Here is a 26,279-nt window from a genome sequence, read left to right on the forward strand (position 1 = left end):
CTGTGAGCTATAATGCCACGGCACTCTGCCCAGGGGGACAGCTTGAGGCTCTGTCTCAAAAAAAAAAAAAAAAAAAAAAGAGAAAGAGGCAGTTGTATGTTATGTTTGGCCATGTAACAAACCCCCAAAGTTAGTGGCTTACAGTAACCAATCATTATTTCTCATGAGTTTGTGGTTGGCCTGGGTGGGTCCTCAGTCATATATGTGGCCGCCTTTATCTGGAGACACAGCTGGACTGGAAGGTCCAAGAAAGCCTTGTTCACACATCTGGCAGTTGGTACTAGCTGTTGGCTGGGGAACTTCAGCTCCATGTTACATCACCTCTTATCCTCCAGTTGGCTAGAGTGGTTGCCTCATGTGGTGGTCTAGGAGCAGTGTTCCAAGAGAGTGAAGGCAGACGTTTGCAAGGTCTCTTGAAGCCTAAGCTTTCAAACTCATAAAGGGTCATGTCCCCATTACATTCTCCTGTCAAAGCAAGTCACAGGCCAGCCTGGACTCAAGGGTTGGAGAAAGAGACAGACACATTGTTTCTTAATGGGAGGAAGCAGCAAAGTATTTATGACCATCTTTAACCTGCCAGATTATGCATGTGAAGATCTTTGGGAAGCACATGAGGTTGGATGGAGTTGAGTGACTGAGCCTTGAACAACAGATTCCTCCACTGTCATGGTTTCCTCTTCAGTAAAGTGAGAACTAAGGATGCTTCCCTTCCTTTATAGGGATATAAGATTTGAGATGCTAGGCCTCAGGGCAGGGTTAGGATTTCAGTTATTGGCGAGATAACTTGGGAGGAGAATCAAATACAGGAGCTTGGTTTGGCTTCCCCTAAGCTCACGAGTGTTTATTGAGCACGGTCTGGTAGGAAAGCACTGTGTCAGCCCCACAGTCACAGAGAAGAGTCTCAGGGTTGCTGACATTGCTGAGCTGATGAGATGAAAGGATCGCTCACCATGCCAGCTGTGACTGAGACATGCCAGGTCCCTCTCAGAAGGTGAAGGGAGAAGGGACTCAGTATTTGGGGAGGTCCTGTTATGTGTTAAGTTAGGTCCACTGTCTGCATCATTTGTCTCATTTAATCCTCTCATCAGAGCCACAAGGCCAGTCTTAGCCCCATTTCATAGACAAGGTAGCTGAGGCTCAGCAGTCCAGCTGCTGCCCTGGTCACACAGCCGGGCAGGGCAAACCTGGAGTGGAGTCCAGATCTGGCTGGCGCCAGTGCTCCAACCTCCCACTGTCTCCAGGAAACATCCCAGGAGCCCCTAATCCCCCATGTATTCAGTGCATGGGCTCAGTCAGCAGTCTTCTTGTCCCCTTGCAAGCTCAGGCTGCCCTGTTCTTCCTGAGTTAAGCCAGGGACTAAAATGGGTCAGTGTAATGCTCATCTGCTGGGGACCTTACAGTTTATGAAGCCCTTTCCCATCTGTGCCCTCCCCATGACCCCTTGGAGATTCTGCACAGCCCCTCCAGCTCCTGGAGCCTGTGGCTTTGCTGCAGTGAAGGCCACATTAAATATTAACAGGGCCGCTAGCTGCGATGTCAATTACTGGGCCACTTGGTGACGGCTGCAGCTGCCTTTCCAAGGTGAAGCAGTGACCGGAATTCGCTGGCTCGAATGGCATCCCCGGAGGCGGGCTGTCAGGACTGGGAGAAGATGCTGCTAATGTAAGGCATGGCAGGAATCCAAAAGTCTTCCTCTTTCGTCTGATCTCGCCCTCTCTCAGGCTCCATCAGCATCCTGATGCTGGCATGATGCATTCAGTTTACTTGTTTACTAGCTCAGTGCTAGGCTGTGGAGACATAGCTGTGAGTGTGACCAGGTCTTGCATCACAGAGCTCCCTATCTGTTGGAGAAGAGTGAGAAACCCAGCACTGTAGGTTAGGGCAGCTGCCTGCCAAAGGTCCTTCCAAAGGAAGCCAGGGTGTTGCTGAAACCTGAAGAAGGAGCCCAAGTTAGGTAGGAAAAGAGGAGGGGTAAATGTTTCAGGCAGAGAGATAGATTTGGAGGACAGATCCTGGCTCCACCTGTTTCTAGTTGTTTATCTGCAAGTTAGGGTCCCACCTCACAGGGTTACTATGAGGACCAAAGAAGCCATTGCTAGCAGAGCACAGGGCTGGACACATGGTGGCATATGCACAAGGAAAGCTTAGGGGAGGCTGTTATAAAAATTAGCTCTGTGCCTTTATATGATTCCTCTGCACTGCCAGGAATTCTTACCCCCATTTGGTAAACAGAGAAACTAAAGCTCAAATAGGTGACCAGACATGCCCAGGGTTACAATGTGGATTAGGCCCCCGGTTAGATACATGTCCCTAGGTTCTGTCTTGGGCATTTTGCCATAGTCCAGCCACAAACAACCCAAGTACTCCAGCACTCACAGAGATGGCTGTCTGGTGGGATTTCTGTAATATGCAGAAGGCGTAACAGAATTCAATTCAGCATTCATGGAGCAGTGCCTGGCTTCAGGACACTTGGCCAGGAATCCCAGGGGCTCAGGTGATAAACAAAACAGACCCTATCCTTTGCTGCTTACATTCTACAAGGGAAATGGCAACTTTCTGGGAAGTGGGAAGCGGGTGCTATAAGTGACAAAGAACCTTAACTTTATAGTCAGAAAGGCCTGGGAGAGGATACTTCTCTGAGCTTCAGTTGCCCCATCTGTTTAATAAGAGGAATAGTTGTCATGAGGATTCAATGAGATCATATATTACATTAAATGACCTAACACAGTACTCAACACCCTGTGTAGCTGGCCAGTAAATATCAACACTCCTGAGGTCGCTCTGTGCAGATGGCATATACTGCAGTCACAGCAGGAACAAGTGGAAAGTAGGAGTACTTCTTGTTGGAGAAACTGGGAAGGTTCTTTAGAGGAGGTAAGATTTCAGCTGGGTATTAAAGGATTTAAGAAGCAGGGATTGAGGTACAGGGATGAGAAAGGACTTGCTAGAAATCCATGGACAGAATTTGGGACCTGGTGGGTCTAGGATGTCCAGGGAGCAGGTGATAACCTTGGAAAGATGGGCCAGGGTCAGCTTATGAAGGGGCCAGTGGAGGAGCTTGTATGTTTAAATGGGGAAGGTTCCACCTATGACCCCAGGGGCAGGTCAGAGCTGTGTCTGCGCAGGTCAGTCTCCTGGAGATAGCTTTTTCGTGTGGCTTTGTTCCTCCTAGACCCTTTGTTTTCTGAGTCAGGGCCAGCCTCCACCGTTGTCTGGATTCAGAAGACAGAGGGCTGTAACAATCTGCTTGCCTCCTACTAACATATTGGGAAAGAAGAAAAAAAAATGTTGCTTAGCACAGTTTCCTGGCAGGGAACTGTGGTGAAAACTCAGGACTCTCTCCCTCACCCCTAGGGCATGGTAAAGTAGCAGTTGATGATAGTTGTGCTCACAGCTCAAGGACTGAAAGCATATGCTCAGGCTCTCAGGTCAGGGGCAGCAGTGGAAACAATGGTGAAGATGGAGCAGGTGTGGATCCTGGTTCCCACCCACTGCTTTCTGTGCTGTGGTTGGGCAAGATGCTTAACTTCCTTGAACCTCAGTTTCCTCATCTGTGAAATGGAAACAATAACACTGACCTTGCCTTAACCAAGTGAGGGTGTACTGGCCAACTGCTGCCCCCTTCTTCACTCCATGGCTTGACGTGGTGAAACAATTGTCTTTTGAAGCATCCTTATTTTATCCTCTTGGGCTGTCATGTCATCGTCTACTGCTTTTCCAGTGGTGAAATACCCTAGACTTTCAGAGCTGGGGCTGGGGGGAGACTTTGCCATGCACAGTGCAGCCTCTCATTTCACAGGTAAGAAATCAAAGGCTCAGAGGCAAAGTAACAGCATTCTCCAGCTTTCTTGGAGCACAACAGCCCCTTCCACCTGGGCTCACCCAGTGGGTGCCTCGCAGAAGCTTGCAGCAACTATCCAGATGATTCAAGCCAAAGGGTCTAGAAAATTCTCAGACACACAGCTCCCAGATCATCTGCAGAACTAAAAGCAAAAACCTCTTTTGCCCTCATTTCACTGCAATCCTACAGGGGACAGCTTTGCCTTCTCCCTCTGAGCTGAGCTCCTTTGAACAACCTTGAGGTGGGGCAGGTGCTGTAAGTGGGGCTCTGAGTTCCTTGTGGAACCAGCTCCCAGATTGCCATAGTAGGACATTTTCGAGTTTCTTAATACCAAAAGCTGCCTCGGGTGCCCGTCTGCTTCCAAGACAGGCTTTGAAAGAGTGACAGAAGGCTCTGGATGAACCTGAAATCTGTGTGCTCAGGCAGATCTTAAACACTCAATGGGATTTGTATCAGAACACTGGGGTCAGATGACAGAAAAACGGTGTGAGTGGGGAAGTCTTTGGATGACTGCAAGTATACAGGGCATCTGTAAAGTTCACGTTCAGTTTTAAATTGCACACTATTTAATTAATTTATTTATTTTTGGAGACAGAGTCTCACTCAGTCGCCCTTGGTAGGGTGGCATCATAGCTCACAGCAACCTCAAACTCTTGGGCTCAAGCGATCCTCTTGTCTCAGCCTCCCTGGTAGCTGGCACTACAGGCCCCCACTACAATGCCCGGCTATTTTTGTTTGTTTTTTAGTGGCAGGATCTCACTTTTGCTAAGGCTGGTCTTGAACTCCTGAGCTCAGGCAATCCACCCCCCATGGCCTCCCAGAGTGCTGGAATCACAGGTGTGAGCCACTGTGCTTGGCTGTAAATTGCACACTATTTTAAACTGCACACGAACTTTATGGACACCCTGTATATATAATGGGGATAATAACCTCCTTTGAAGTGAGGATTTTTTTGAGATAGAGTCTTGCTATGTTGCCCAGGTTGGTCTTGAACTCCTGGACTCAAGAGATCCTTCCACCTCAGCCTCCTGGGTAGCTGGGATCACAGGCATGTGCCACCACACCTTGCTTCAAGTGAGGATTTGATGAGCTAATATATGCTGGTAAATTGTTTACCCTCTAGCCAGGCAGACAGTGATTAATAAACAAGAGCTGCTCTTAATGCTATTGTTGGTGTTGTTTATTGTCATTGGCTGAGGATCAGGAAGGTCACCTTGGCAGCAGGCAGCCTGCATTGGGGACAAAAAAAATATTAAATTCATATCTGGGTGACACGAATTTGTGGGCTAGTAGCCCCTTCAGCACAACATGGTAACCATGCCAACAGCGTGAATGCCATCTCTCTAGAACAATACTGGGTGTTCTTTGTAATATGTCCCTTTGTGTCCAGACTTCTCAGGCAGTTCAGAGTGTCCCTGAGTATCCCAGGAAAAAAAAAAACCAAAACAACAAAAACCAGGATGTGCCTTTTCTGGGTCACTTATTCACTGGGCTCCGATGGAGGATTCTGTCATTACTTTGGAAATCCAGCCCTGCATGAGGTGCAGTCGTGACTACTAGCTCAGGGTGGGATGCAGGAAAGAATTATTATATATCTGCCTTCCATAGGCCAGCACCAAGCAGGCATAGCACACATGCTGGCTGACCCTCATAACAACCCTGCGACATAGACAGGATGAGTCCCTTTTAAAAAAAAAAACCACGAAGATTTAGTAGGGTCTGGGGTGAGACTTGACATTCTGTATTTCATTCTTTCTTTTTGACATAGGGTCTCATTCTGTCACCCAGGCTGAAGTGCAGTGGCAGGACTCATAGCTCTCTGCAGCCTTGAACCCCTGGGCTCATGGGATCTTCCTACCTCAGCCTCCTGAGTAATTGGGACTACAGCTGGGCCACCATGTCAGCCCTAGTTAGTCCCTTTTGCAAGTAGATTGCTCAAGTGTAGTCAGCTGGCACACTGGCAGGACAGGATTTGAACCTAGTTCCACAACCATGTTCTTTCTCCCATCACACCACACACATACTTAGGAAGCTAAGGGGCTTCTGCTGGGTTCCCTGAATGATAAGCCCTGAACCAGATGAACACACAGATTGGGGCCCTGCCATTAAACACTGGTCCCCTTCACCTCGCTCAAGGGTTCTCTCTGGAGTCGTCAATGGCAATGTTTATTGATGAGACTTATGAGCCCTGTGAGCAGGCTCTGTGGTGTTTGTAGCTGTCTCCCCACAGTGCAAGGAAGATGAGTGCTGGTGAACACAGGCAGGGAGTCACCCTGGGGCAGTGTGAGGCTGTCAGGTTTGGGATTGTGCCAGACTTGGGTATGAATCCCGGCAATGCCCCTTACCAGTTGTGTTACTTTGTTCAAGCCATGGGACATCTCTTAGCCAGTTTCTTCATCTGTAAAATGAGAATGGGAATCCTACCTGCCGCACAGGGGCATCTTGAGGCAAAAAAATACATGCCCATCTCTGTATAAGTTCCTTGCCTGGTGCTGGGAACATGGTAGATGGTTCCTCAAGAGTTGGGGTGGATGAGGTTGCCAGTACAGGGCAGAGTGAGAAGAGGGCCTGGGACAGAGCCCTGAGGAACTCCAGCACTTCAGGGTAGGGTAGAAGACAAGCCACATGGGAGACAGAGAGTAGCAGGTGGAGCAGCAGAGAAGCCAGGAGAGTGCAGGGGCATGAGAGCCGGTCCAGGAGGGGTGAGCAATGGTGCCCAATCTAGCCAGGCAGGCCAGAGAGGTGAGGACTATGACAGAAAGGAGGGTTCTGGTGGCCATGGCAGAAGAGTGGGGACATAGCCAGAGCACACTGGGTGGGGGGAAGGTAAGGAAGTAGAGATGGGGAATTTTGGTGAGTAGCGAAAAAAAGCTTCCAGAGAGGATGATCATTTATGCATGTCAAAACTGATTATTCAGAATGCTTCACCTCTGCTTAATTATCAATTTTGAAACCAATCTCAGTCCATATGATCAGAAAAGCTGGAAGGGTTCTCAGTCCTCAAAGAGCTGGAAGGAGCCGAGGCAGTGTCCCCATCCAGCGCTGGCCCTCCTCTCTCCTCTCACCAGAACCCCATTCTCAAGGAGGATGGTTGGGTGATTAATTACTACCCAGCATGCACATGCTCTTTAAAGAAGACATTCACTAGGGGGAAGATCAGCCTGGTTTGTTAACCTGGATTCCATCAGCAAAGGACTCTCAAAGCATGGCAAAGCCTAGGATAATAGGGCTTCCTTCCAGGCCCACACTCAAATCCTGTTTCATGGGCACTGAACTGTGGTCATTTTGGCATCCCAGCAGGAAGAAGAAGGCCTGAGAAGCAGGAGACCTGGTATGGAGATCCTAGCTCTGCTCACTCACTGCACAAACTGGGGCCAGCCTCACCTCCTCTGACCTATTTCCCGTTAGGTTGGACAGTGGTGACTCTAAGGGTCCTGTCTGCTCTGACATTTCAGGATGTGGATTTCTATTCTATAGTCCTTTCAATAATTATTTTGAAACTTTTTTTTTTAAGATAGAGTCTCACTTTGTCACCCTTGGTAGAGTGCTGTGGTGTCACAGCTCACAGCAACCTCTAACTTCTAGGCTTAGGCGATTCTCTTGCCTCAGCCTCCCCAATAGATGGGACTACAGGCGCTTGCCACAATGCCCAGCTATTTTTGTTGCAGTTTGGCAGGGGCTGGGTTTGAAACTGCCACCCTCTGTATATGGGGCCGGCGCCCTACCCACTGGGCACAGGTGCCACCCTATTTTGAAACTTTTAATTATTTCTGACACAGAGTCTCACGCTGTCACTGAGGCTAGAGTGCAGTGGCATCATCATAGCTTACTGCAGCCAAAAATTCCTGGGTTCAAGTGATCTTCCTCCTCAGCCTTCCAAGTAGCAGGGGCTACAGGTGCCCACCACCATGCCTGGCTAATTTTTTTACTTTTACTAGAGACAGGGTCTTGCTCTTGCTCTGGCGGGTTTTGAACTCCTAATCTCAAGCCATCCTCCGGCCTCAGTCTCCCAGAATGCTAGGATTACACGTGTGAGCCACCATGCCCAAACTTGAAACAATTCTTTAAGTCCAATTTCCCAGATGGCAAAACAGGTCTGTCTGGAAAAGGCCCAGCCCCCAGTCCCTCCCTTCTCCCTTATAAAGCATTTTACTTTCGATAACAAGAGTCCTGGCCTCCACAGGGCTTCCACCACCTCTAGTGGTTCCCAATTGCCTAAGGGTACAGCCTCGAATCTTCAGCCTGGCAGTTAAGATATTCCAGAACTTGTTTTACCCAACCTCATTTTCGACTGGCAGGCCACTCTTCTCACCACCTCCCTCTCCTCACCACCAAGCCTTTACCCAGGCTGTTTTCCGTGCCCTATTACCCTTTCCTAACTCACATCTCTTTTGTGGGCCAACTTACCTGCTCTTTTGTATTTAGACTTTACCTCAGAGCCCGGGACTGTATCTTATCTCCCCCTTTCTTCACACCCCTTCCCCCCAACTGCATACAGTTGGTGCTCAATAAAATTAGCTGTGCGCCTAAGACTCCTTCTCCTATACCGCCCTTGGCATGTCGGACTTCAGACCCGGCCCTGTTTTAGTCGTTGGGATTTTCCTAGGGGCAGCCCAGCCCAGCCCAGGGCCTGGCCAGAGGGACCCTCAGCTTCCAGTGCCAGGACTTGGGAGGGGCTTAGAGACCAGCCAGTAGATCCCCTGTTTACCATAGAAGGAACCCCAGCTTTCTGGTGGACTGACTCTGGCCTCACCACCTACAGGCTGTGTGACCTTGAGCAAGTCACTAAATGCTCTGCCCATCCGTAGGGGGGTGTTGAGGATTAAATATGATAATGCCTGTACAGGTCTTGCACTGGGCCGGCTCCTAGGTGTGTCCTGAATGTTACTCATCGTGGCCAGGCCACTCAGACTCTCCCCTAATGTAAGGCACAGTGGGCTCAAGGCCACGTCTCGGGATGGGGGTGCAATTCTGCAGCCCGGTGGGTGTGTGAGTGTGTGTCAGGGCTGTCACCAAGGATTCTGGCCCCGGCGGTGCAGACCGCGGCGCAGGGTGTGGCTCCGCAGAGCCCATCGGCCTGGCTGGGCTCCGGGTGGGAGAGACCGCGGGAGCGAGCCTGACCCACCCACCCGGCTCGCGGCCTCCCGGTTTCTCTACCCGGAAGGTTTATATGCTTTTGGGGCCCTTCTCGAAACCAGATCGCTAACGTGGATTCAGTGGCGCTTTTCAGGGTGGGGAAGTGACAATGCGCTGCCTGTGCAGCCGCCATCACCGCGCCCCCTCCTCGGTCTCCGCAGTCCCCAGCCTGGCTCGCTCCCTTCTCCCACCTCCACCTCTGCGGCTGTAAAATGCAGCAGTCGCAAGGCGCCTGCGCGGCTTTCGGGCGGGGCGGTGGCAGCAGTTATTTATAGTAGGTGACGTCACCTTGAAATAGACCGTTAGGGCTGGCCCGCCCTTCCCCCCTCCCACTCCCGCCGCTCCCCGGCGCCCGGACCGGCCGCTGCAACTGCGCAGGCGTCGTCCTGTCTTCCCATCCCCCATCCCCTCTCCAAGCGACTGCCTTTCCTCTCTTGGCGGCGTCGGCGGCGCGAGCCACAGCGCGCGCGGCGAGCCAGCGAGAGGGCGTGAGCGGCGGCGCTACCTGCAGTTTGCAGCCTCCGGCCGGCCGACGAGGCAGTGCGCGTGCGCGGCGGCGGCCTCCGCGGCGACCCGGGAGCAGACCCGCGGGCGAGCGAGCGAGCGAGCGGTGCCCGGCGCGAGGCGAGGCTGAGCCGCGAGTGACATGGGGGACCGGGAGCAGCTGCTGCAGCGGGCGCGGCTGGCCGAGCAGGCGGAGCGCTACGACGACATGGCCTCCGCCATGAAGGCGGTGAGCGCGCCTGGAGCCCGGGAGCCGGCCGGGTCGCCCGGCGTTGGGGAGGGATGGGGCGTCTGGGTGGCGTTTCCCTCTTGGCCCGGGGCGACCCCATAACCTGCCTGGGCGCGGCCGCCCCGCCAGCAGCCCGCGCTTCCCGCGTCCGCCAGGCGCCCCGCCATTTCCTGAGGCTGGGCTCGGGGGTGGGGTCCCGGGGGGGGGAGCGCTCCGGGTGGCGAATGCAGCCGGGCGGGCGGGGGTCTCCGCATCCTAACTCCTAGCCCTGGGTGCAGGGAGGGGTGCCCTAGGAGAAGTGAGGGAGCCACGTTCTTCCTTCTAGACCGTTCTGCCGGACCTGGGGGCTCATCCCTTATTCTCCTTTCTCCATTCCCCAATTTGTAATAAAGAATCACCTAGTGAGTGGCACCCTGTCTCTCCTGGTTTTCTCTGTCACGACCTGAAGTCTCTAATTCCCTTCTGTTTTGCTCTGCTCGCCCTAATCATTCAGGTTCCACCTTACCACGCCTGGGTTCTGGCTTTGTGTGCGAAGACCCCCTTCTTTAGTAGGGGGATGTCGACGGCCGGGGGGACGGTACGCGGAGGGTGTAGGCCCCAGGTTTGATGCTGCACCGTCTGCCAGGAGGTTAAAAGGAGAAGTGACTTCTCGGTCAGACGAACCTGGGTGCCTTTGCATTCCTGAGACCCTCCTAAATCGGTTCTGTAACTTGATTTCCGGTAGAGTCGTGCCCAGCCACACCCTAGCAAATACGGTGAATTAGACACCACCTGCATTTCTGAGACTTTGGGTTCTGGTCACCATGTCACTGTCCCTCTTTCTCTCTCCACGTTATTTTACATTTTCTTTATATGAACATTCTTTTTGGGTCAAGGTCACACAGTGGTACAGGTACAACTGTGGCCAGCTACCTGCTATGTTCATCGAGCATACAACTTCCTGAGACCAGGGAGGATCCCCTCCAGTTCCCTCTTAGACCAGCTAGAGATTCAGAAATTTGAGGGGTGAGACTGGGGAATCTGCATTTTAACTAGCTTTCACAGGCAGTTTTAGCTGGCTTAAAGAAAAACTTTAAAGTTTTTCTAAAATTTTAAGTCATTTGAAAAAGCCATTTTAAGGCTTTTGTTATTAATATCAGATGAAATGTGTAGTTGAGGCCAATATTTAAGATTATTCAGGGAAGAAAGATACTTGAGTTATCTTTATTGTGGTGTCCATGTTACACATTTATCTAGGTATATTTGGAAACCAGCAACAGCAAGGCTCATTTCTTGACTCCTTGGTGATCCTGATTTGAGCACTCTGGAACCCTGCTGTGGTTAAAGAGAAGTTTTTCATCCTAACCAGGAAATGGTCTAGGTTTGGGGCCTGAAATTTATGTAATCATGGGGTCCCTCTTTAGACTAATTCAAAATTAGTCTAAAATATAATTTTGCAGATTTTTTGAAATGGGACTGGATGAATGAGTGCATTTCCTTGGGTCCTTAAAGCTTAATTTTCTTTTAAGATAAAGCTGCCTCACAGCAGGTCACACCTAAATAAGCCTCTTCTCCCTAGTAACTGAGTGGTACTGGAATAATGTAGGCTGAAGCTTTTCTGGACATTTTGGTAAGGCCCTTGGTAACCTCATGGGTAGGACTTGAATGCTGTAGTGTTAGGAGCCCTTTATGAAATAAAGAAGATAAGAAAGAGCTGAGGTTAAGGAAAAATGGCTGGAAGATACATTCTGAAACTATCTGAAACCTCAGGCAACTTGAGATGGGAAATAATGGAGAGATGTTTCCAGAATGAAATCTGGTTGGAGCAGAGAAGATGGGCTTTCTGGTCTTCTTCATAAGCAGGCTTGAAGGTGCTTTCCTGCAGCTAGCTTCTTGTGTCCACAGATCATCTGCGGCCTTAAGGTATTGTTTTGCTTGCAAACTAATGGCCCTTTCAGTATGCTGGGAGTCTATAATATGTCTGTGGGAAATGACTGATGACTGGAAAAGCCTTCCAGCATTGAAAATTCAATCCAGACTTTAATTATGTCATCTTAGAATTGTGATAAACCATTTCCTCAAGATAATTTCTATCAAAAAAATACAAAAATATCAAAGCTCCGAAGACAGAAAAAAATACACAAATATGTCTGTTTTTTATGGTAAAATTTTTTTGTCATGTAAATGAAATAGAATTGTTGGAAGGGACTTGACAGGGGTCAGTGGAGAACACCTTATTTTTTTAATCTATTAAGTTGTAGATAAATTCTTAATGTTATTGGGATGACTTAGTTCCCATTTTATTAGCATAAGCCTTAATGAGCTTCAATAACCCTCTGAGTTTACAGGAAGATAAAGGGCAGGTAAGTAGACTATTCTAAGGAGGATGGAGCCGGGAACCTGAAATGAGGGTATGTTCTGATGCCACCACTAGTCTTGTGACCTTGAAACTTATCTATTGGCTTCAGGTTCTCTGAAGTCTAAATCTAGTAATGTTGCTGTTACTAACGAGTCAGTTTTCACCTTTATGCTTCTAACTTCTCTGTTTTCCTTTATAATTTAAATAGTCACCTAATAATAATGCCTACCTGTAATGATTGATGTTCCTTATTCTACTCACATATTGGAAACAGTGGTATTGCCTCACCAGTTGAGAGCTATGATTCCCGGCCTCACCCCATAATTTGAGGAGGCAAGAGGTCTTTCTGAAATGAAGTGTAAAGGAGTATCTTCAGGCTCTCTTTATCTCATACCTAGTAGCTGCATAGAGTGTAATAGTGGGAATAAACATTGGGAAAGATTCTAGAATGCAAGTCCTTTTGTAATCCATAACCTCTGTAAAATGGGTAGAACACTTTTATGAGAACTATGAAATAAACTTAGGAAGTAGAATTAGTGCATAAAAATAAGTGATTTATGGACAGTGGGAAAATAACTAGATTTCCAGTGAATATTCATAAATAGACACAATTCATTCGTATCTCTTAACTGCCATAAGTCAACTATTTTATATAAAATCGTAGGTGGTAATTATGAAGTTGTAAATTGTGAAAATTATCTGGGGTAGATGCTTTTGTTTTAACACTGATGCCCAGTCAATGGCAGTGTTGACAAGATGGGGAAAAATACATTTAAAAGTCTTGAAAAGTATCTATAGAAATCATAAGTGCAGGAAACAAAACTGCAGTTTAAGGAAGGAAATAGGAGTCAGAGAAGAAGAGGTCCTTGGCCGGCCAAAGGCAAAAGTCTCTTCTGACAGCTGTGAGATTATGGGAAGTGGGGAAATGAGCAGGTGCTATGTAAAAGGAGAGCAGGACCACATGGCCTAGGGTGAGATAAACTCTGAGTTGCAGATAGTAACGGGTGATTTTGGGTGTATTCAAGTGTGGGTAGTATTAAATCTTTAGAACCATGCTGATACTATAGTTTGAAATATGTAAAAACAAGGGAACCCTGTTTCCCCACTGACTGGTCACTTGAAATCTAATCATCTCAATCATTTATTGGCTGAGGTAGAAAGAAAGCCTTTCTGGATTATTGTAATAGTCTGAATTAAATTAACTCCTTGTGAGTTGTATTTAACTCATGCTAGGTTTTTTTTTTTTTTTTTTTGAGACAGAGTCTCATGTTGCCCTATGTGGAGTGCTGTGGCGTCAACAGCTCACAGAAACCTCAAACTCTTGGGCTTAAGCGATTCTCTTGCCTTGGACTCCCAAGTATCTGGGACTACAGGTGCCTTCCATAATGCCTGGCTATTTTTTTGTTGCAGTTGTTATTGCTGTTTAGCTGCCTCTGGCCAGGTTCGAACTCACCAGCCTGAGCCCTACCCACTGAGCTATGTGTGCTGCCTAACTCATGTTAGTTTTGAGCTCAGGGCCTCAGGAAACACATAGAACTCAATAGGTCTTACACATTGACTGCTACACTAGAAAAAAAAACTAACATGAGTTAAACACAGCTCAGATGGCAGTTAATGTGTTTGATCTAATAAAACACCATAGTCCCAAGGAAAAATATTTTTTTCTAGTATGGCAGTCAGTGTGTTAAAAGGCACTTCAGGTGGCAAAACAGCTCACATAGCTTTGTTGCAATGAAGTGGGAGTTGTGCCTCCCCATATGGGTTTGGGTTCCTGAAATATCACCAGAAGAGGTTTTTCCACAGTCAGGGATTGGCTCCCTTAAAGAAACCAAAAATGTGTGTTTTTATCTTTTTCTCGGATTTTATATTAATAGTCGACTATATTGTCACACTTATTCAGAGATATGGTTTGGAACTGGGTACCCCGTATGTTTTTCTTGTTATGTTCAGCAAATATGACATTTTTATTTTGCTTATTAGGTACTAAGTAAATGGTAGCTGTCATTCTATGTGTGTGTTCTTGTTGTAATTGTTTTTTTTCTTTTTTGAAAAAAAGTGCCTTGGGTAGAGTGCTGTGGCGTTACAGCTCATAGTGACCTCAAACTCCTGGGCTCAAGCAATTCACTTGCCTCAGCCTCCTGAGTAGCTGGGACTATAGGCGCCGCTAGCTGTTTTTTAGAGACCAGGTCTGCTCTTGCTCAGGCTGGTCTTGAATTTGTGAGCTCAGGCAATCCACCCTCCTTGGCCTTCCAGAGTGCTAGAGCCGCTGTGCCTGGCCCTTGTAATCTTTTTTTTTTTTTTTTTTTTAGAGACAGAGTCTTAACTTTGTCATCTTCAGTAGAGTGCAGTGGCTTCACAGCTCACAGCAACCTCCAACTCCTGGGCTTAGGCGATTCTCTTGCCTCAGCCTCCCGAGTAGCTGGGACCACAGGTGCCCACCACAATGCCCGGTTATGTTTTTTGTTGCAGTTTGGCTGGGGCTGGGTTTGAACCCACCACCCTCGGTATATGGGGCTGGCACCCTACTCACTGAGCTACAGGTGCTGCCCTATCTTTTTTTTTTTTAAATAAAAAATCCCCCCCCCCCCCGCCTTAACCTCCTAAATGTTTTCTAGGACTCATTTATTCCTTATGACAATTCTGGATTAACTCCATTTTACAAATGAGGCTTTTAGAAGAGGTTATTTTCTCATGGTCAAGCAGCTAGTAAGTTGTGAAGCCAAGAGTTGAACTCTTGAATTTAGAGGTCTCACTTTAACTAAACACTGTATAAGAATGCCCCCTGAGGGTAAAGGATAATATGTCTCGTGTATACTTTGGTATATTAACCACTGTTAACATTGGTGACTAAATTCCACGCACTTTACACAAGTGGGCTTACTAAATGTTATCTTTTGGATGCAAGTCATTTTTGTAAAGCTTGAGTAAAAACAATCTACCACTTATGGGTCTTAGCTACTGCAGAGAAGCAAAAGAGGGAAACTCACAGATTTGGATTTTGATTGCTCTGAAGGCTGGAGGGGTTTTTTTTTAGTTGAATTTGAGTTCTTGCCATGAATTAAGTACAGGACTGCATTACATTTCACTTGGGGTATTTTAAGACATTGTTTCATATCCTTGGTACCAATTATTTGTCCATATTGTCTGTAACATAAAAGCTTATAGGCCTCCAAATTTCATTCTCTGGGTTCCTCCTAGTGTCCAAGCAGAGTCAGCTTGTCATCTGCCCCAGCATTTTGGTGCTCCTTCCGACTCTGTTGCAGCGACATTCCCTTCTTCAGCCGTGGGTGTTGGCACTTCCATGATCGGAACTTGGCACGGCTTCTGAAACCTTCCATCCTGCTGCCTTCCAGGGACAGTAGCATGCTGTCATGCCATTCAGATAGTTGTATTTAATCCCTGCCAGTCCCTATGAAAATGTTCAGTTATATCAAAAACCAGGCAAAGGTAGTTTCTTTTTTTTTTTTTTTTTGAGACAGAGCCTCAAGCTGTCCCCCTGGGTAGAGTACCATGGCATCACAGCTCACAGCAACCTCCAACTCCTGGGCTCAAACGAGTCTCCTGCCTCAGCCTTCCAAGTAGCTGGGACCACAGGCGCCTGCCACAACGCCTGGCTATTTTTTTTTGGTTGCAGGCATCCTTGTTTGGTGGCCCAGGCTGGATTCCAACCCACCACCTTAGGTGTATGTGGCTGGTGCATTAGCCACTTGAGCCACAGGCGCTGAACCCAAAGGCAGTTTCTTTTTTTTTTTTTTGAGACAGAGCCTCAAGCTGTCGCCTTGGGTAGAGTGCAGTGGCATCACAGCTCACAGCAACCTCCAACTCCTGGGCTCAAGCGAGTCTCCTGCCTCCACCTCCCAAGTTGCTGGGACCACAGGCGCCCGCCACAACGCCTGGCTATTTTTTTTTTTTTTTTTCCGGTTGCAGCCATCATTGTTGTTTGACGGCCCGGGCTTCGAACCCGCCACCTTAGGTGTATGTGGCTGGCGCCTTAGCCACCTGAGCCACAGGCGCCAAGCCCAAAGGCAGTTTCTTAATCATACAAGAATAGTTATTTTATTTGACTAATGTTAAGCTTAGAGTGAACATTACCTAAAATTGTCTGCTCTGAGCTTGAAGTTTAGCTGTGGTTTACAGAACTGCAGCCTTTCCCTGGTGAGGGTAAAGGGCTTGCTTGGGCTGTGTGGTTTGGGATGTTTCTTGCACAATGGCCTGTAGGGAGTGAGTGGTCTGATGTTGGGTACTTTGCCAGCTTGGGGTCAGGCCATTAACTTGGGAAAGAGCCAAAAGTTCTTTCATTTCTCTAGGTCACTTTTTTAAAAAAAACACAGGTTCTGCTAAAGAAGCTTAAAGATTTTATGATGTGGTTATGTTTACTTAATTGTTCATGAGAATAGTTTTATTTTGTTATGAACTCTTAAAAGGAAGCCTGTTGATAGCATGGAAGTGTGGATAACTATACAGGATGGGCCAGTAGCTTGTGTGTAGGGTTTACCCAGTATTAGTTTTGGTGCTGATTATTTCCCAGATTAAGGACTTTTAAATTTTCCTAAATAGTCCCTGTGCTATTTTTGGCAGTGGATCTATTTTTACTCACAAACACATAGTTTATTGCCTTGTAAGTAGTAGGAGGAGGCCCTTAGGGATTTTTGAGTAAGCAGATGGTGTCATAGGAAGATAAATGAATTAGCAGGACAAGTCATTTGTGACATTTAGTAATGCTATGTAGTTCCAGAGCAAAGGAAATTTGTGGAGTGCCCTGAGACCGGGAATGAGACATCATAAATGGCTAGAAGGGAGTCCAGTCCTTAAAAGAAATGGAAAGGACAGCTACTCCAGAGGCTGAGCCAAGAGAATTGCCTAAGCCCAAGAGTTAGAGGTTGCTGTGAGCTGTGACACCATGACACCATGGCACCTTACTGAGGGCGACAAAGTGAGACTCTGTCCCTAAAAAAAAAAAAAAAAGTGGAAAGGCGTATACATGGGAAGGGTGTAAGTAGGATTAGATGAGGGTGGGGAGGTGGGCAGGAGATCAGGAAGGCATAGGCTGTGAGCAGAGGTGGTGAAATCCTTTAGGTGGGTTGTAGCCATGTGAAGATTTAGTGCCTAGAGCTGTGCTCTGAGGGCAGCTACGTGCGTCAGAAATGAGTGTTGTGGCTCTAGAGTGGAAAGAACTTGTCTAGGGCTATCTAAAATTTTATGTTTTGTCTTTGCTTCATGTTCCTGATTAGAAACTATTTGGAGCCAAGTTTAGTGGTGGCATCAGTCCCAGTTCAAAGCTAGCTTGAGCAACATAGCAAGACCTCATCTTAAAAAAAAAAAGAAAAGAAAAATTATTTGGAAACCTATGATTATAGGGATGCAATAAATGTCATCTCCCTAAATTTGGCAGATGATCATCCAACTGATTTGCTATGAAACTGTTGGAACTAATAGCGTGTCCTGGTCCTTGCCATTACACTACGCGCCTCCCAGTGTCTGCTTCTCTTAGTACTTTTCTTTTTCTTTTTTTTTTTTAGAGACGGAGTCTCACTTTATTGCTGTCAGTAGAGTGCTATAGCATCACAGCTCACAGCAACCTCCAGCTCTTGGGCTTAGGTGATTCTTTTGCCTCAGCCTCCCAAGTAGCTAGGACTACGGGCGCCCACCACAGCACCTGGTTATTTTTTTTGTTGCAGTTTGGCTGGGGCTGGGTTTGAACCTGCTGCCCTTGGTATATGAGACCGGCACCCTACTTACTGAGCCACAGGCACTGCCCTCTCTTAGAGCTTTTCATTAGTTCTCCTGGCTCCTGCATTTTGTTATTTGAATGGAACTGATTGCTAACATAAATGGAAATTCTTTTTTCTTTTCAAGCTGGCCCAGGCTGGGATTGAACCTGCCAGCCTCTGTGTATATGGCCTGTGCCCTACCCACTGAGCTATGGGTGCTGCCTGAGATTCTTAATACCACTAATTAAGATTATGAATTTTTTTTTTGAGATAGAATCTTACCGTGTTGCCCTTGGTAGAGTGCTGTGGCATCACAGCCCACCTCAACCTCAAACTCTTGGGCTTAAGCGATTCTCTTGCCTCAGCCTCCCAAGTAGCTGGGACCACAGGTGTCTGCCACAACACCTGGCTATTTTTTTGTTGTAGTTGTCATTGTTGTTTAGCTGGCCAGGGCCAGGTTCAAACCCGCCACCCTGGGTGTATGTGGCTGGCCCCATAACCACTGTGCTATGGGTGCCAAGATTTGAATGTTTTTTGTTTTAATGGGTCATCTGATTTTACTTGTGTCTGTAATTTTCCAGTCTGGGGAAAACTCAATTTTCGTTAGTTATTGATCAAATACTAAAGCTATGTTCATTCTATAAGTTTCTTTTGTTAACTGAGTACCAGGAATATTAAAACTACATTTAAATGTATCCAGTTATTTCCTAGTTAGGCTCTGGCTGGGGTTCTAAGAACAATATTTACTTGCTTAGTTATGTTAGTCACCCTCAGCTGATGCTGATAGTGATTCATTCAGACTGGCAGGCAACCAGATGATGGTTACATAAACACTAATACTCCTAGTAAATGATTTTTCTAATGAAGGTGTCATTAAATAGTGCCCAGAGCCTTTTTTGGCAGTTTATTCCTGATGGAGAAAGGATAGGGTTCCATGAATTCTAGAAACTCACAGGTACACCCCACCCATACTTCGTTTATGTTACTAGAGTTAACCTCAGCTTCATGCCTTACCACACCTTTCACTCCTGCTCAGGAAAAATGGAATCATATGAATGGAATCATTTGGGCTCATCCTCCTTATTTTGCTTTTGATGTCCAGAAAGGTTATGTTTGTTTAAGGTCACACAGCTAGCTTAGACTAAACTTCAGATGTCTTAGGTTTCAGTAATTACACTGCCCCTTGTACAAACACACAGTATGGTACATAAATGGATTTCAGACACACACTGAATTTTAATGGCTTACCCTGGTGTATCTTTGCAGTAGTCTTACAAAAGCAGCTTGTTGCTCACAGGATGAAGTATGCTGGGACTCCGTATAGATACCATTTGCATTTGATGTCAGATGGCTGCAGTCAGGTTTAATTACTACAAGCAAGGAGTGCTCCAAATTCTTTTGTTTGCCTCATGGTTTGTTTTATTGAATATTGCCCTAGAAAAATGAGTTATTCTAGAGGATTCATACATTCAGAAATTTGTCAGAGTATTTGGGATGGGATTTTGATTTAGAAAGGTTGCTTCCTTAAGACACTAAGTTATTAAATATTTCACAAGTCTTTTTGTATTCACAGTAAGAAAATGTGAATGTTTAAAGTCACTGGGAGAAAAAAACCCAGTGGAGTTAACAGGTTCTTCAACTGGACTTGAAGGGAGCATGGATTTTGGATTAGTGGTAGATGGGCAGATCACAGTGAGAAGTACGGAGACTACTCATTTATGTATGAGGAAGAAATGAGAAATTTGGCTTGACTGGAGTGGAGCTAGCCCTTCTGGGGAATTAGTCAAGGACCGTACCAAAAAAAGAAGTGAGGTTTGGTTGATTTGAGTAGGCAGAGGAGGAGAGACATAACCTGGGTTAAGGATTTACAGAAACAAAGTATGGGTCCTGGGAACAGGAGGAAAAGGAGAAATTAGAAGAGGCAACTAGTGTTTCTGTTTGGTTTGGGAGATTGCTTGTTTTACTTTGTAAGAATTTATTGGATCCCTTATCTTGTGGGAGGAAAAACAACCCCCAGACAAGTTTTCTGATTTTTATATATAATAATGATTACACATTGCTTATGTTCTTAAACCACCAGTTCCCTCAATAAACCATTATTGTTTTTTTAAAAATAAATAAAATAAGGCCGGGTGCAGTAGCCTATAATCCTAGCACTGTGGGAGGCCAAAGTGGGTGGAGTTCTTGAGCCCAGGAGTCTGAGACCAGCCTGAGCAAAGTGAGACCTCTGTCTCTACTAAAAATAGAAAAATTAGCTGGGTTATTGTGGCAGGTGCTTGTAGTCCCAGCTCCTTGGGTGGCTGAACCAAAAGAATCTCTTGATCCCAAGAGTTTGAGGTTGCTGTGAGCTATGCTGATGGCACAGTACTTTACCCAGGTTGACTGACTGAGACTCAGTCTCAAAAAAAAAAAAAAGTAAAATAAAATTTCTGTTTCTGCACAGCCCAGCCATCTCAGTTCATTTTAAGTTTGTCTGAATATGCTGTCGATAACTTTCACTGTTGACCTTGGCTTTTTCCCTTCACTGGTGGCGGTTCTGTCCTTATAGTTTGGTTTAAGTAAAACCTTTTCTGTTTAGTATTTTATGGTTTCCTGAAGTGCTTTAGTTTGGTTTCTTTTTTCCTTTTTACAATTAAAGACCTTCACCAGTAGGTCATATTAAGGAATGCTTCTATTTTGTAGAGGAAGATAAAGGCTCTTTTGAAAGCTTGTGAAATGTCCTAGGTCAACTTCGCAAATTAGTGGCTCTGCTTGTGCCCAGACCATGGTTTTCTGATTGTAATTCTGTGTATTATCCAGGGATGCTGAACCAGTAACCACAAACCAGGTAACTTAAAATAACAGAACTATATTCTCTCATAGTTCTGGAGGCTGGAAGTCTGAAAATGAGGTGTTGGCAGGGCCATCCTCCCTCCAGAGGCTCTATGGAAGAACCCTTCCTTGTCTCTCTCTCAGCTACTAGTGGCTTCCAGCACCCCTTGGTATTCCTTGGTTTGCACAGTTACAGTCTGCCTCCATTGTTACATGGTGTTCTCCTTGGGTGTGAGTCTCTAATTCTCCTTATAAGGGTACCAGCCATTGAGTTTGGGGCACACCCTAATCCAGGATGATTGCATCTTAATTAATTACATACAGCTAAGACCCTATTTCCAAATAAGGTCACATTCACAGGTAACTGGGGTGAGGGCACCACATATCTTTCAACCCATCAGAAAGTCTAGTGCTGGCTCCGTGCCTGTAGCTCAGTGGCTAAGGCGCCAGCCACATACACCAGAGCTGGCAGGTTTGAATCCAGCCCAGGCCTGCCAAACAATAATGACTACTCAACCAAAAAGTAGCTGGGCATTGTGGCGGGCGCCTGTAGTCCCAGCTACTTGGGAGGCTGAGGCAAGAGAATCGCTTAAGCTCAGGAGTTAGAGGTTGCTGTGAGCTGTGATGTCATAGCACTCTACCCAGGGTGACAGCTTGAGGCTGTCTCAAAAAAAAAAAGAGAAAGTCTAGCGCTATTTCTACTAACGACATAGCCAGTGCACTTGTAGTTGGCATGGAGAACTAGGAGAATCTAGAGCAGTGGTTCTCAACCTTCCTAATGCCGCGACCCTTTAATGCAGTTCCTCATGTTGTGGTGACAACATGAGGAACTGCATTAAAGGGTCGCGGCATTATGAAGGTTGAGAACCACTGATCTTAGAGCATGAAATTTTCACTCTTCCATCTGGGATGATTGGTGCTTTTGTCCTTGGTGGTCAGTCAGGGTTTCCTGTCAGGTAATCAGAGTAAAGCTGGTGCTGAGTAGCTGTGCTTCCTTCCACTAATGCATTATTCTTGCTTCTGGTTTGGGGGGAGTAACAGTGGAGTTCCATGTGTGACCACATAGAGCAAAGCTCTGGCCACTAGGTCTGTGTGATGTTTGATCTTATCTGAAGCTCCTGTCCATTTGTTAATATATATTTGAGGAGTGATTGGTTCTCTTGAGAGTATAAAGCTGGAAGTAGAATCCAGAAGAGTATTCCAATCTCTTGTTTTTGAATATTTGACAAAGAGATTGTGTAATCTTCTTGTTCAGAGTATCTTTTGCAGAATAGGCTCAAGGTTTCCTTCTCTACCATGACATACTACCACCTCGTACTACCAGTCTTTTCTTGACCATCTGCATTCCTCTACCAGTAGGAAAGCAGCATCATTAAGACTTGAATTATGGGCTCGGCGCCGATAGCTCAACCGGCTAAGACGCCAGCCACATACACCTAAGGTGGCGGGTTCGAATCCCCAGCCCGGACCCGCCAAACAACAATGACGGCTGCAACCAAAAAATAGCCGGGTGCTGTGGCGGGCGCCTGTGGTCCCAGCTACTTGGGAGGCAGAGGCAGGAGACTCGCTTGAGCCCCGGATGGAGGTTGCTGTGAGCGTGATGCCATGGCACTCTACCCAGGGGGGACAGCTTGAGGCTCTGTCTCAAAAAAAAAAAAAAGACTTGAATTATGAATTTCTCCAGCTCATATCACTTCCTGTTTTGAGTTCTAAGTATTTATCTCTTCTATTAGACTAGTGTCTTCCTTTTGATAGGATCCTTGTCTGTGTTGGTTTTGTCCATGAGTGATGTTTATTCTCTAGTAACTGGTTCATAATCTTGTTTTGTTGTTGTTGCAGGTTTTTTTGGCCGGGGCCAGGTTTGAACCTGCCACTTCTGGTGTATGGGGCCGGCACCCTATTCCTTGAGCCAAGCCCCCTCCCCCCCCATAATTCTTTTTTTGAGAAGGATTGTTGATTATATGGAAGAGAATGTTCTTTCCAAGATTTTCAGATTTTGCTTTCAATATTTTTCTTTTTGGGTTTTGCAGGTGACAGAGTTGAATGAACCTCTTTCCAATGAAGATCGAAATCTCCTCTCTGTGGCCTACAAGAATGTAGTTGGTGCCAGGCGATCTTCCTGGAGGGTCATTAGCAGCATTGAGCAGAAAACCATGGCTGATGGAAATGAAAAGAAATTGGAGAAAGTTAAAGCTTACCGGGAGAAGATTGAGAAGGAGCTGGAGACAGTTTGCAATGATGTCCTGGCTCTGCTTGACAAGTTCCTCATCAAGAACTGCAATGATTTCCAGTACGAGAGCAAGGTATTTTACCTGAAAATGAAAGGTGATTACTATCGCTACTTGGCAGAGGTAGCTTCTGGGGAGAAGAAAAACAGTGTGGTGGAAGCTTCTGAAGCTGCCTACAAGGAAGCCTTTGAAATCAGCAAAGAGCAAATGCAGCCCACACATCCCATCCGGCTGGGCCTGGCCCTCAACTTCTCTGTGTTCTACTATGAGATCCAGAATGCACCTGAGCAAGCCTGCCTCTTAGCCAAACAAGCCTTCGATGATGCGATAGCTGAGCTGGACACACTAAACGAGGATTCCTATAAGGACTCCACACTCATCATGCAATTGCTGCGAGACAACCTCACCCTCTGGACAAGCGACCAGCAGGATGAAGAAGCAGGAGAGGGCAACTGAAAAGCCTTCAAGTCCCTCACCCTTCCTTCACCCACCATCCCATCATCACCAATTCTTCCTTGCCACAATCACTAAATATCTAGTGCTAAACCTATCTGTATTGGCAGCACAGCTACTCAGATCTGCTCTCCTGTCCCTTGGAAAGCAGTTTCAGATAAATCTTGGGCATTGCTGGATTCATGGTTGCTTTGAGCCCACAGGAGCTCCCTTTTTGAATTGTGCAGAGAAGTGAATGAGGCATTTTACTATGCCTGCTGATTAGGGAAATCCAGGTGAAAGTAATGGGGGAGATTAGAAAGGAGAATTAGCCAACACAGGCTACCCTTGATATTTAAAACAAGCTGATAGTGTTTTGTTAAGCAGTACATCTTGTGCATGCAAAAAAAAAAAAAACCGAATTCACCCCTCCCACCTCTTTCTTCAGCTAATGGAAAACTGTTAAGGGAAGCTGATACAGAGAGACAACTTGCTCCTTTCCATCAGCTTTATAATAAACTGTTAACGTGAGGTTTCAGTAGCGCCTTGTTTTGCCTCTTTAAATTATGATGTGCACAGACCTTCTTTTCAATGCAATGCATCTAAAGTTTTGATACTTGTAACTTTTTTTTTTGGTTGCGATTGTTTAAGAATCATGGATTTATTTTTTGTAACTCTTTGGCTATTGTCCTTGTGTATCTGACAGCACCATGTGTGTCAGCCCATGTCAATCAAGATGGGTGATTATGAAATGCCAGACTTCTAAAATAAATGTTTTGGAATTCAATGGGTAAATAAATGCTGCTTTGGGGATATTATTTCTATGTGTATGGTCTTGATTTTTCTTCTCTCAAGGAGCTGTTTTAACATGTCATCATTTTGAATTTTTTTTTTTTTTTTTTTTGCTTTTTTTGTTGTTTTTATTTGCAGTTTTTGGCCAGGGGCTAGATTTGAACCTGCCACCTCTGGTATATGGGCCGGCACCCTCCCCCTTTGAGTCATAGGCACCGCCCCATTTTGAATTCTGGTTTGAGTCCTTTAAACACTGAAGTATTTGTAGCACAGTATTTAAGTTTTCCTGCCCTCTGATTCCATCTTTTGCAGTACACAGTTAAAACTCATAGATTTTAAGTAGTTTGCTTTGCATCCAGCTGACACAACCTCTCTGACCCTTCTTGATAACGAACTAATGCTTGTAAATGAGCCTTGCAGAACAAAATGCAGTCTTCCACAGTAGAGCACTCCTGAAAGATTGTGGTCTGTGTTTAACTTAGGAGGGTGTTGCTCAACCCACCCTGGAATGTTGGTTGATGTTTAACACTGGAGGGAAATGCAGAGTTTATAGATGTCCTCACATTTTCTTAATATTCTTCCCATATTAGATGTAATACAAAGGGGCACAGCCTGATCCCTGAAGTAATCTTTAGTGATTATTATTATTATTTGAGACAGAGTCTTAGGCCTTCACCCTGGGAAGAGTGCTGTGACATCATAGCTCACAGCAACCTCAATCTCTTGGGCTTAAGCATTGCTCTTGCCTCAGCTCAGTGGCTAGGTTGAGGTTGATGTGAGCTGTGACATCACAGCACTCAGGGTGACGGCTTGAGACTCTGTCTCAAAAAAAAAAGTTTAAGTATTTTTTTAAGGTTTCTTTTAAATAGAAAAACAGTCCCCATCCCGAGTGTTGAAAGGAAAAAAAGTTTAACCCCTTAAACACTACTCTGCAATTTGGTTGACCCCATAGTCTCCCCAGAGGCCTTGAGTGACGTGGTTTCCAGCCCCTCACGATTTTTTTTTTCACATCAAGTATGGTACCTACGAATGAGCATGTTAAATAGAATCGGTTCAGTTATACAGAGGTCTTAAACACTTTTTTTTAAAAATATGGAACACTTCATGAATTTGCGTTCCATCCTTGTGCAGCGGCCGTGCTAATCTTTCTCTGTCTTGTTCCAGTTTTAGTATATGTGCTGCCAAAGTGAGAACATATACAGAGGTTTTAAACACCTTATTTTAAAGTAAAGCTTGGCATTAAATGAAAATGGTCACGATACCATCTGTCCTTGACTTTATATTGTGGACTGCGTATTCTCAAGTATGGAGTTTATTTTCTCATTCTGAAGAAGGTATGACCCCCCCATACCAATAAATACTGCTTAGGAAACCTGTTGTAAGTTGATCTAATTTTAAGCTGAAATTAGGTCAGATATTTTATTATTATTATTATTACTATTTTTGGAGACAGAGCCTCAAGCTGTTGCCCTGAGTAGAGGCATCACAGCTCAGCAACCTCAAACTCCTGGGCTCAAGCGATTCTCCTGCCTCCGCCTCCCAAGTAGCTGGGACTACAGGCACCTGCCACAGTGTCTGGCTGTTTTTTGGTTGTAGCCATCATTGTTTGGTGGGTCCAGGTTGGATTCGAACTCGTCAGCTCAGGTGTATGTGGCTGGCGCCACTTAAGCTACAGGCAGGCACCAAGCCAGGTCAGCTATTTTAAAGCTACAAGCTTTATTTGGCTAAGACACTTGGTTTTGATAAACATGTAGACATAGAAATTGCTCTTTTTTTTTTTTTTTGAAGCAGAGTCTCACTATGTTACCCTCAATAGAGTGCTGTGGCGTTACAGCTCACAGCAACCTCAAACTCTTGGACTTAAGCAATTCTCTTGCCTTAGCCTCCCAAGTAGCTGGGACTACAGGTGCCTGTGCCTGGCTATTTTTTGTTGCAGTTTAGCTGGCCCAGGTTGGGTTCGAACCCGCCACCTTTGGTGTATGTGGTAACCACTGTGCTACTGGTGCTAAGCCAGAAATTGCTCTTAACATTTGAAATGTCCTTGACATTTCAGTTGATAAAGCACCCACATTTTCAGATCATAGCCGCTGCCTAAACAAGTGTCTGTACAGATTAGAAAGCTGAGGGGCAAGGTTGTAGACCCCCTAAAATTCACACAGCTGCTAAGCTACAGAGGTAATGGGGTACCGTGAAGTATCCCCATGGTTACGGTCAGAATTATCCCCACACACAAGGTTAGAATTAGCCCTATTGGCTC

The 26,279-nt window shown here is 46.0% G+C and overlaps 2 protein-coding genes and 1 non-coding gene across 3 annotated transcripts; 1 reads left to right on the forward strand and 2 right to left on the reverse strand.

Annotated features, from left to right (window-relative positions):
• Positions 1-1,635: 1,635 nt before the first annotated feature.
• CUNH22orf24 (chromosome unknown C22orf24 homolog) lies at positions 1,636-4,144 on the reverse strand. The gene is given in 5 exon segments (XM_023517677.1): positions 1,636-1,707; positions 1,710-1,755; positions 3,631-3,809; positions 3,811-3,847; positions 4,077-4,144. Coding segments are annotated over 5 exon segments (402 nt in total).
• Positions 4,145-9,360: 5,216 nt separating this feature from the next.
• Positions 9,361-24,048, forward strand: YWHAH (tyrosine 3-monooxygenase/tryptophan 5-monooxygenase activation protein eta). Its single transcript, XM_003797453.2, has 2 exons — positions 9,361-9,710; positions 22,601-24,048. The coding sequence occupies exons 1-2, from the start codon at positions 9,624-9,626 to the stop codon at positions 23,252-23,254; spliced, it is 741 nt and encodes a 246-aa protein (XP_003797501.1). The 5' UTR covers positions 9,361-9,623; the 3' UTR covers positions 23,255-24,048.
• Positions 24,049-25,108: 1,060 nt separating this feature from the next.
• Positions 25,109-25,216, reverse strand: LOC111727657. The gene has a single exon (XR_002775153.1). It is a non-coding gene; the product is annotated as a U6 spliceosomal RNA (small nuclear RNA).
• Between the last annotated feature and the right edge of the window lie 1,063 nt (positions 25,217-26,279).

This window comes from Otolemur garnettii, unplaced genomic scaffold, assembly GCF_000181295.1.
Source record: "Otolemur garnettii isolate 467f Iridium unplaced genomic scaffold, OtoGar3 scaffold00116, whole genome shotgun sequence".
Classification (NCBI taxonomy): Eukaryota; Metazoa; Chordata; class Mammalia; order Primates; family Galagidae; genus Otolemur; species Otolemur garnettii.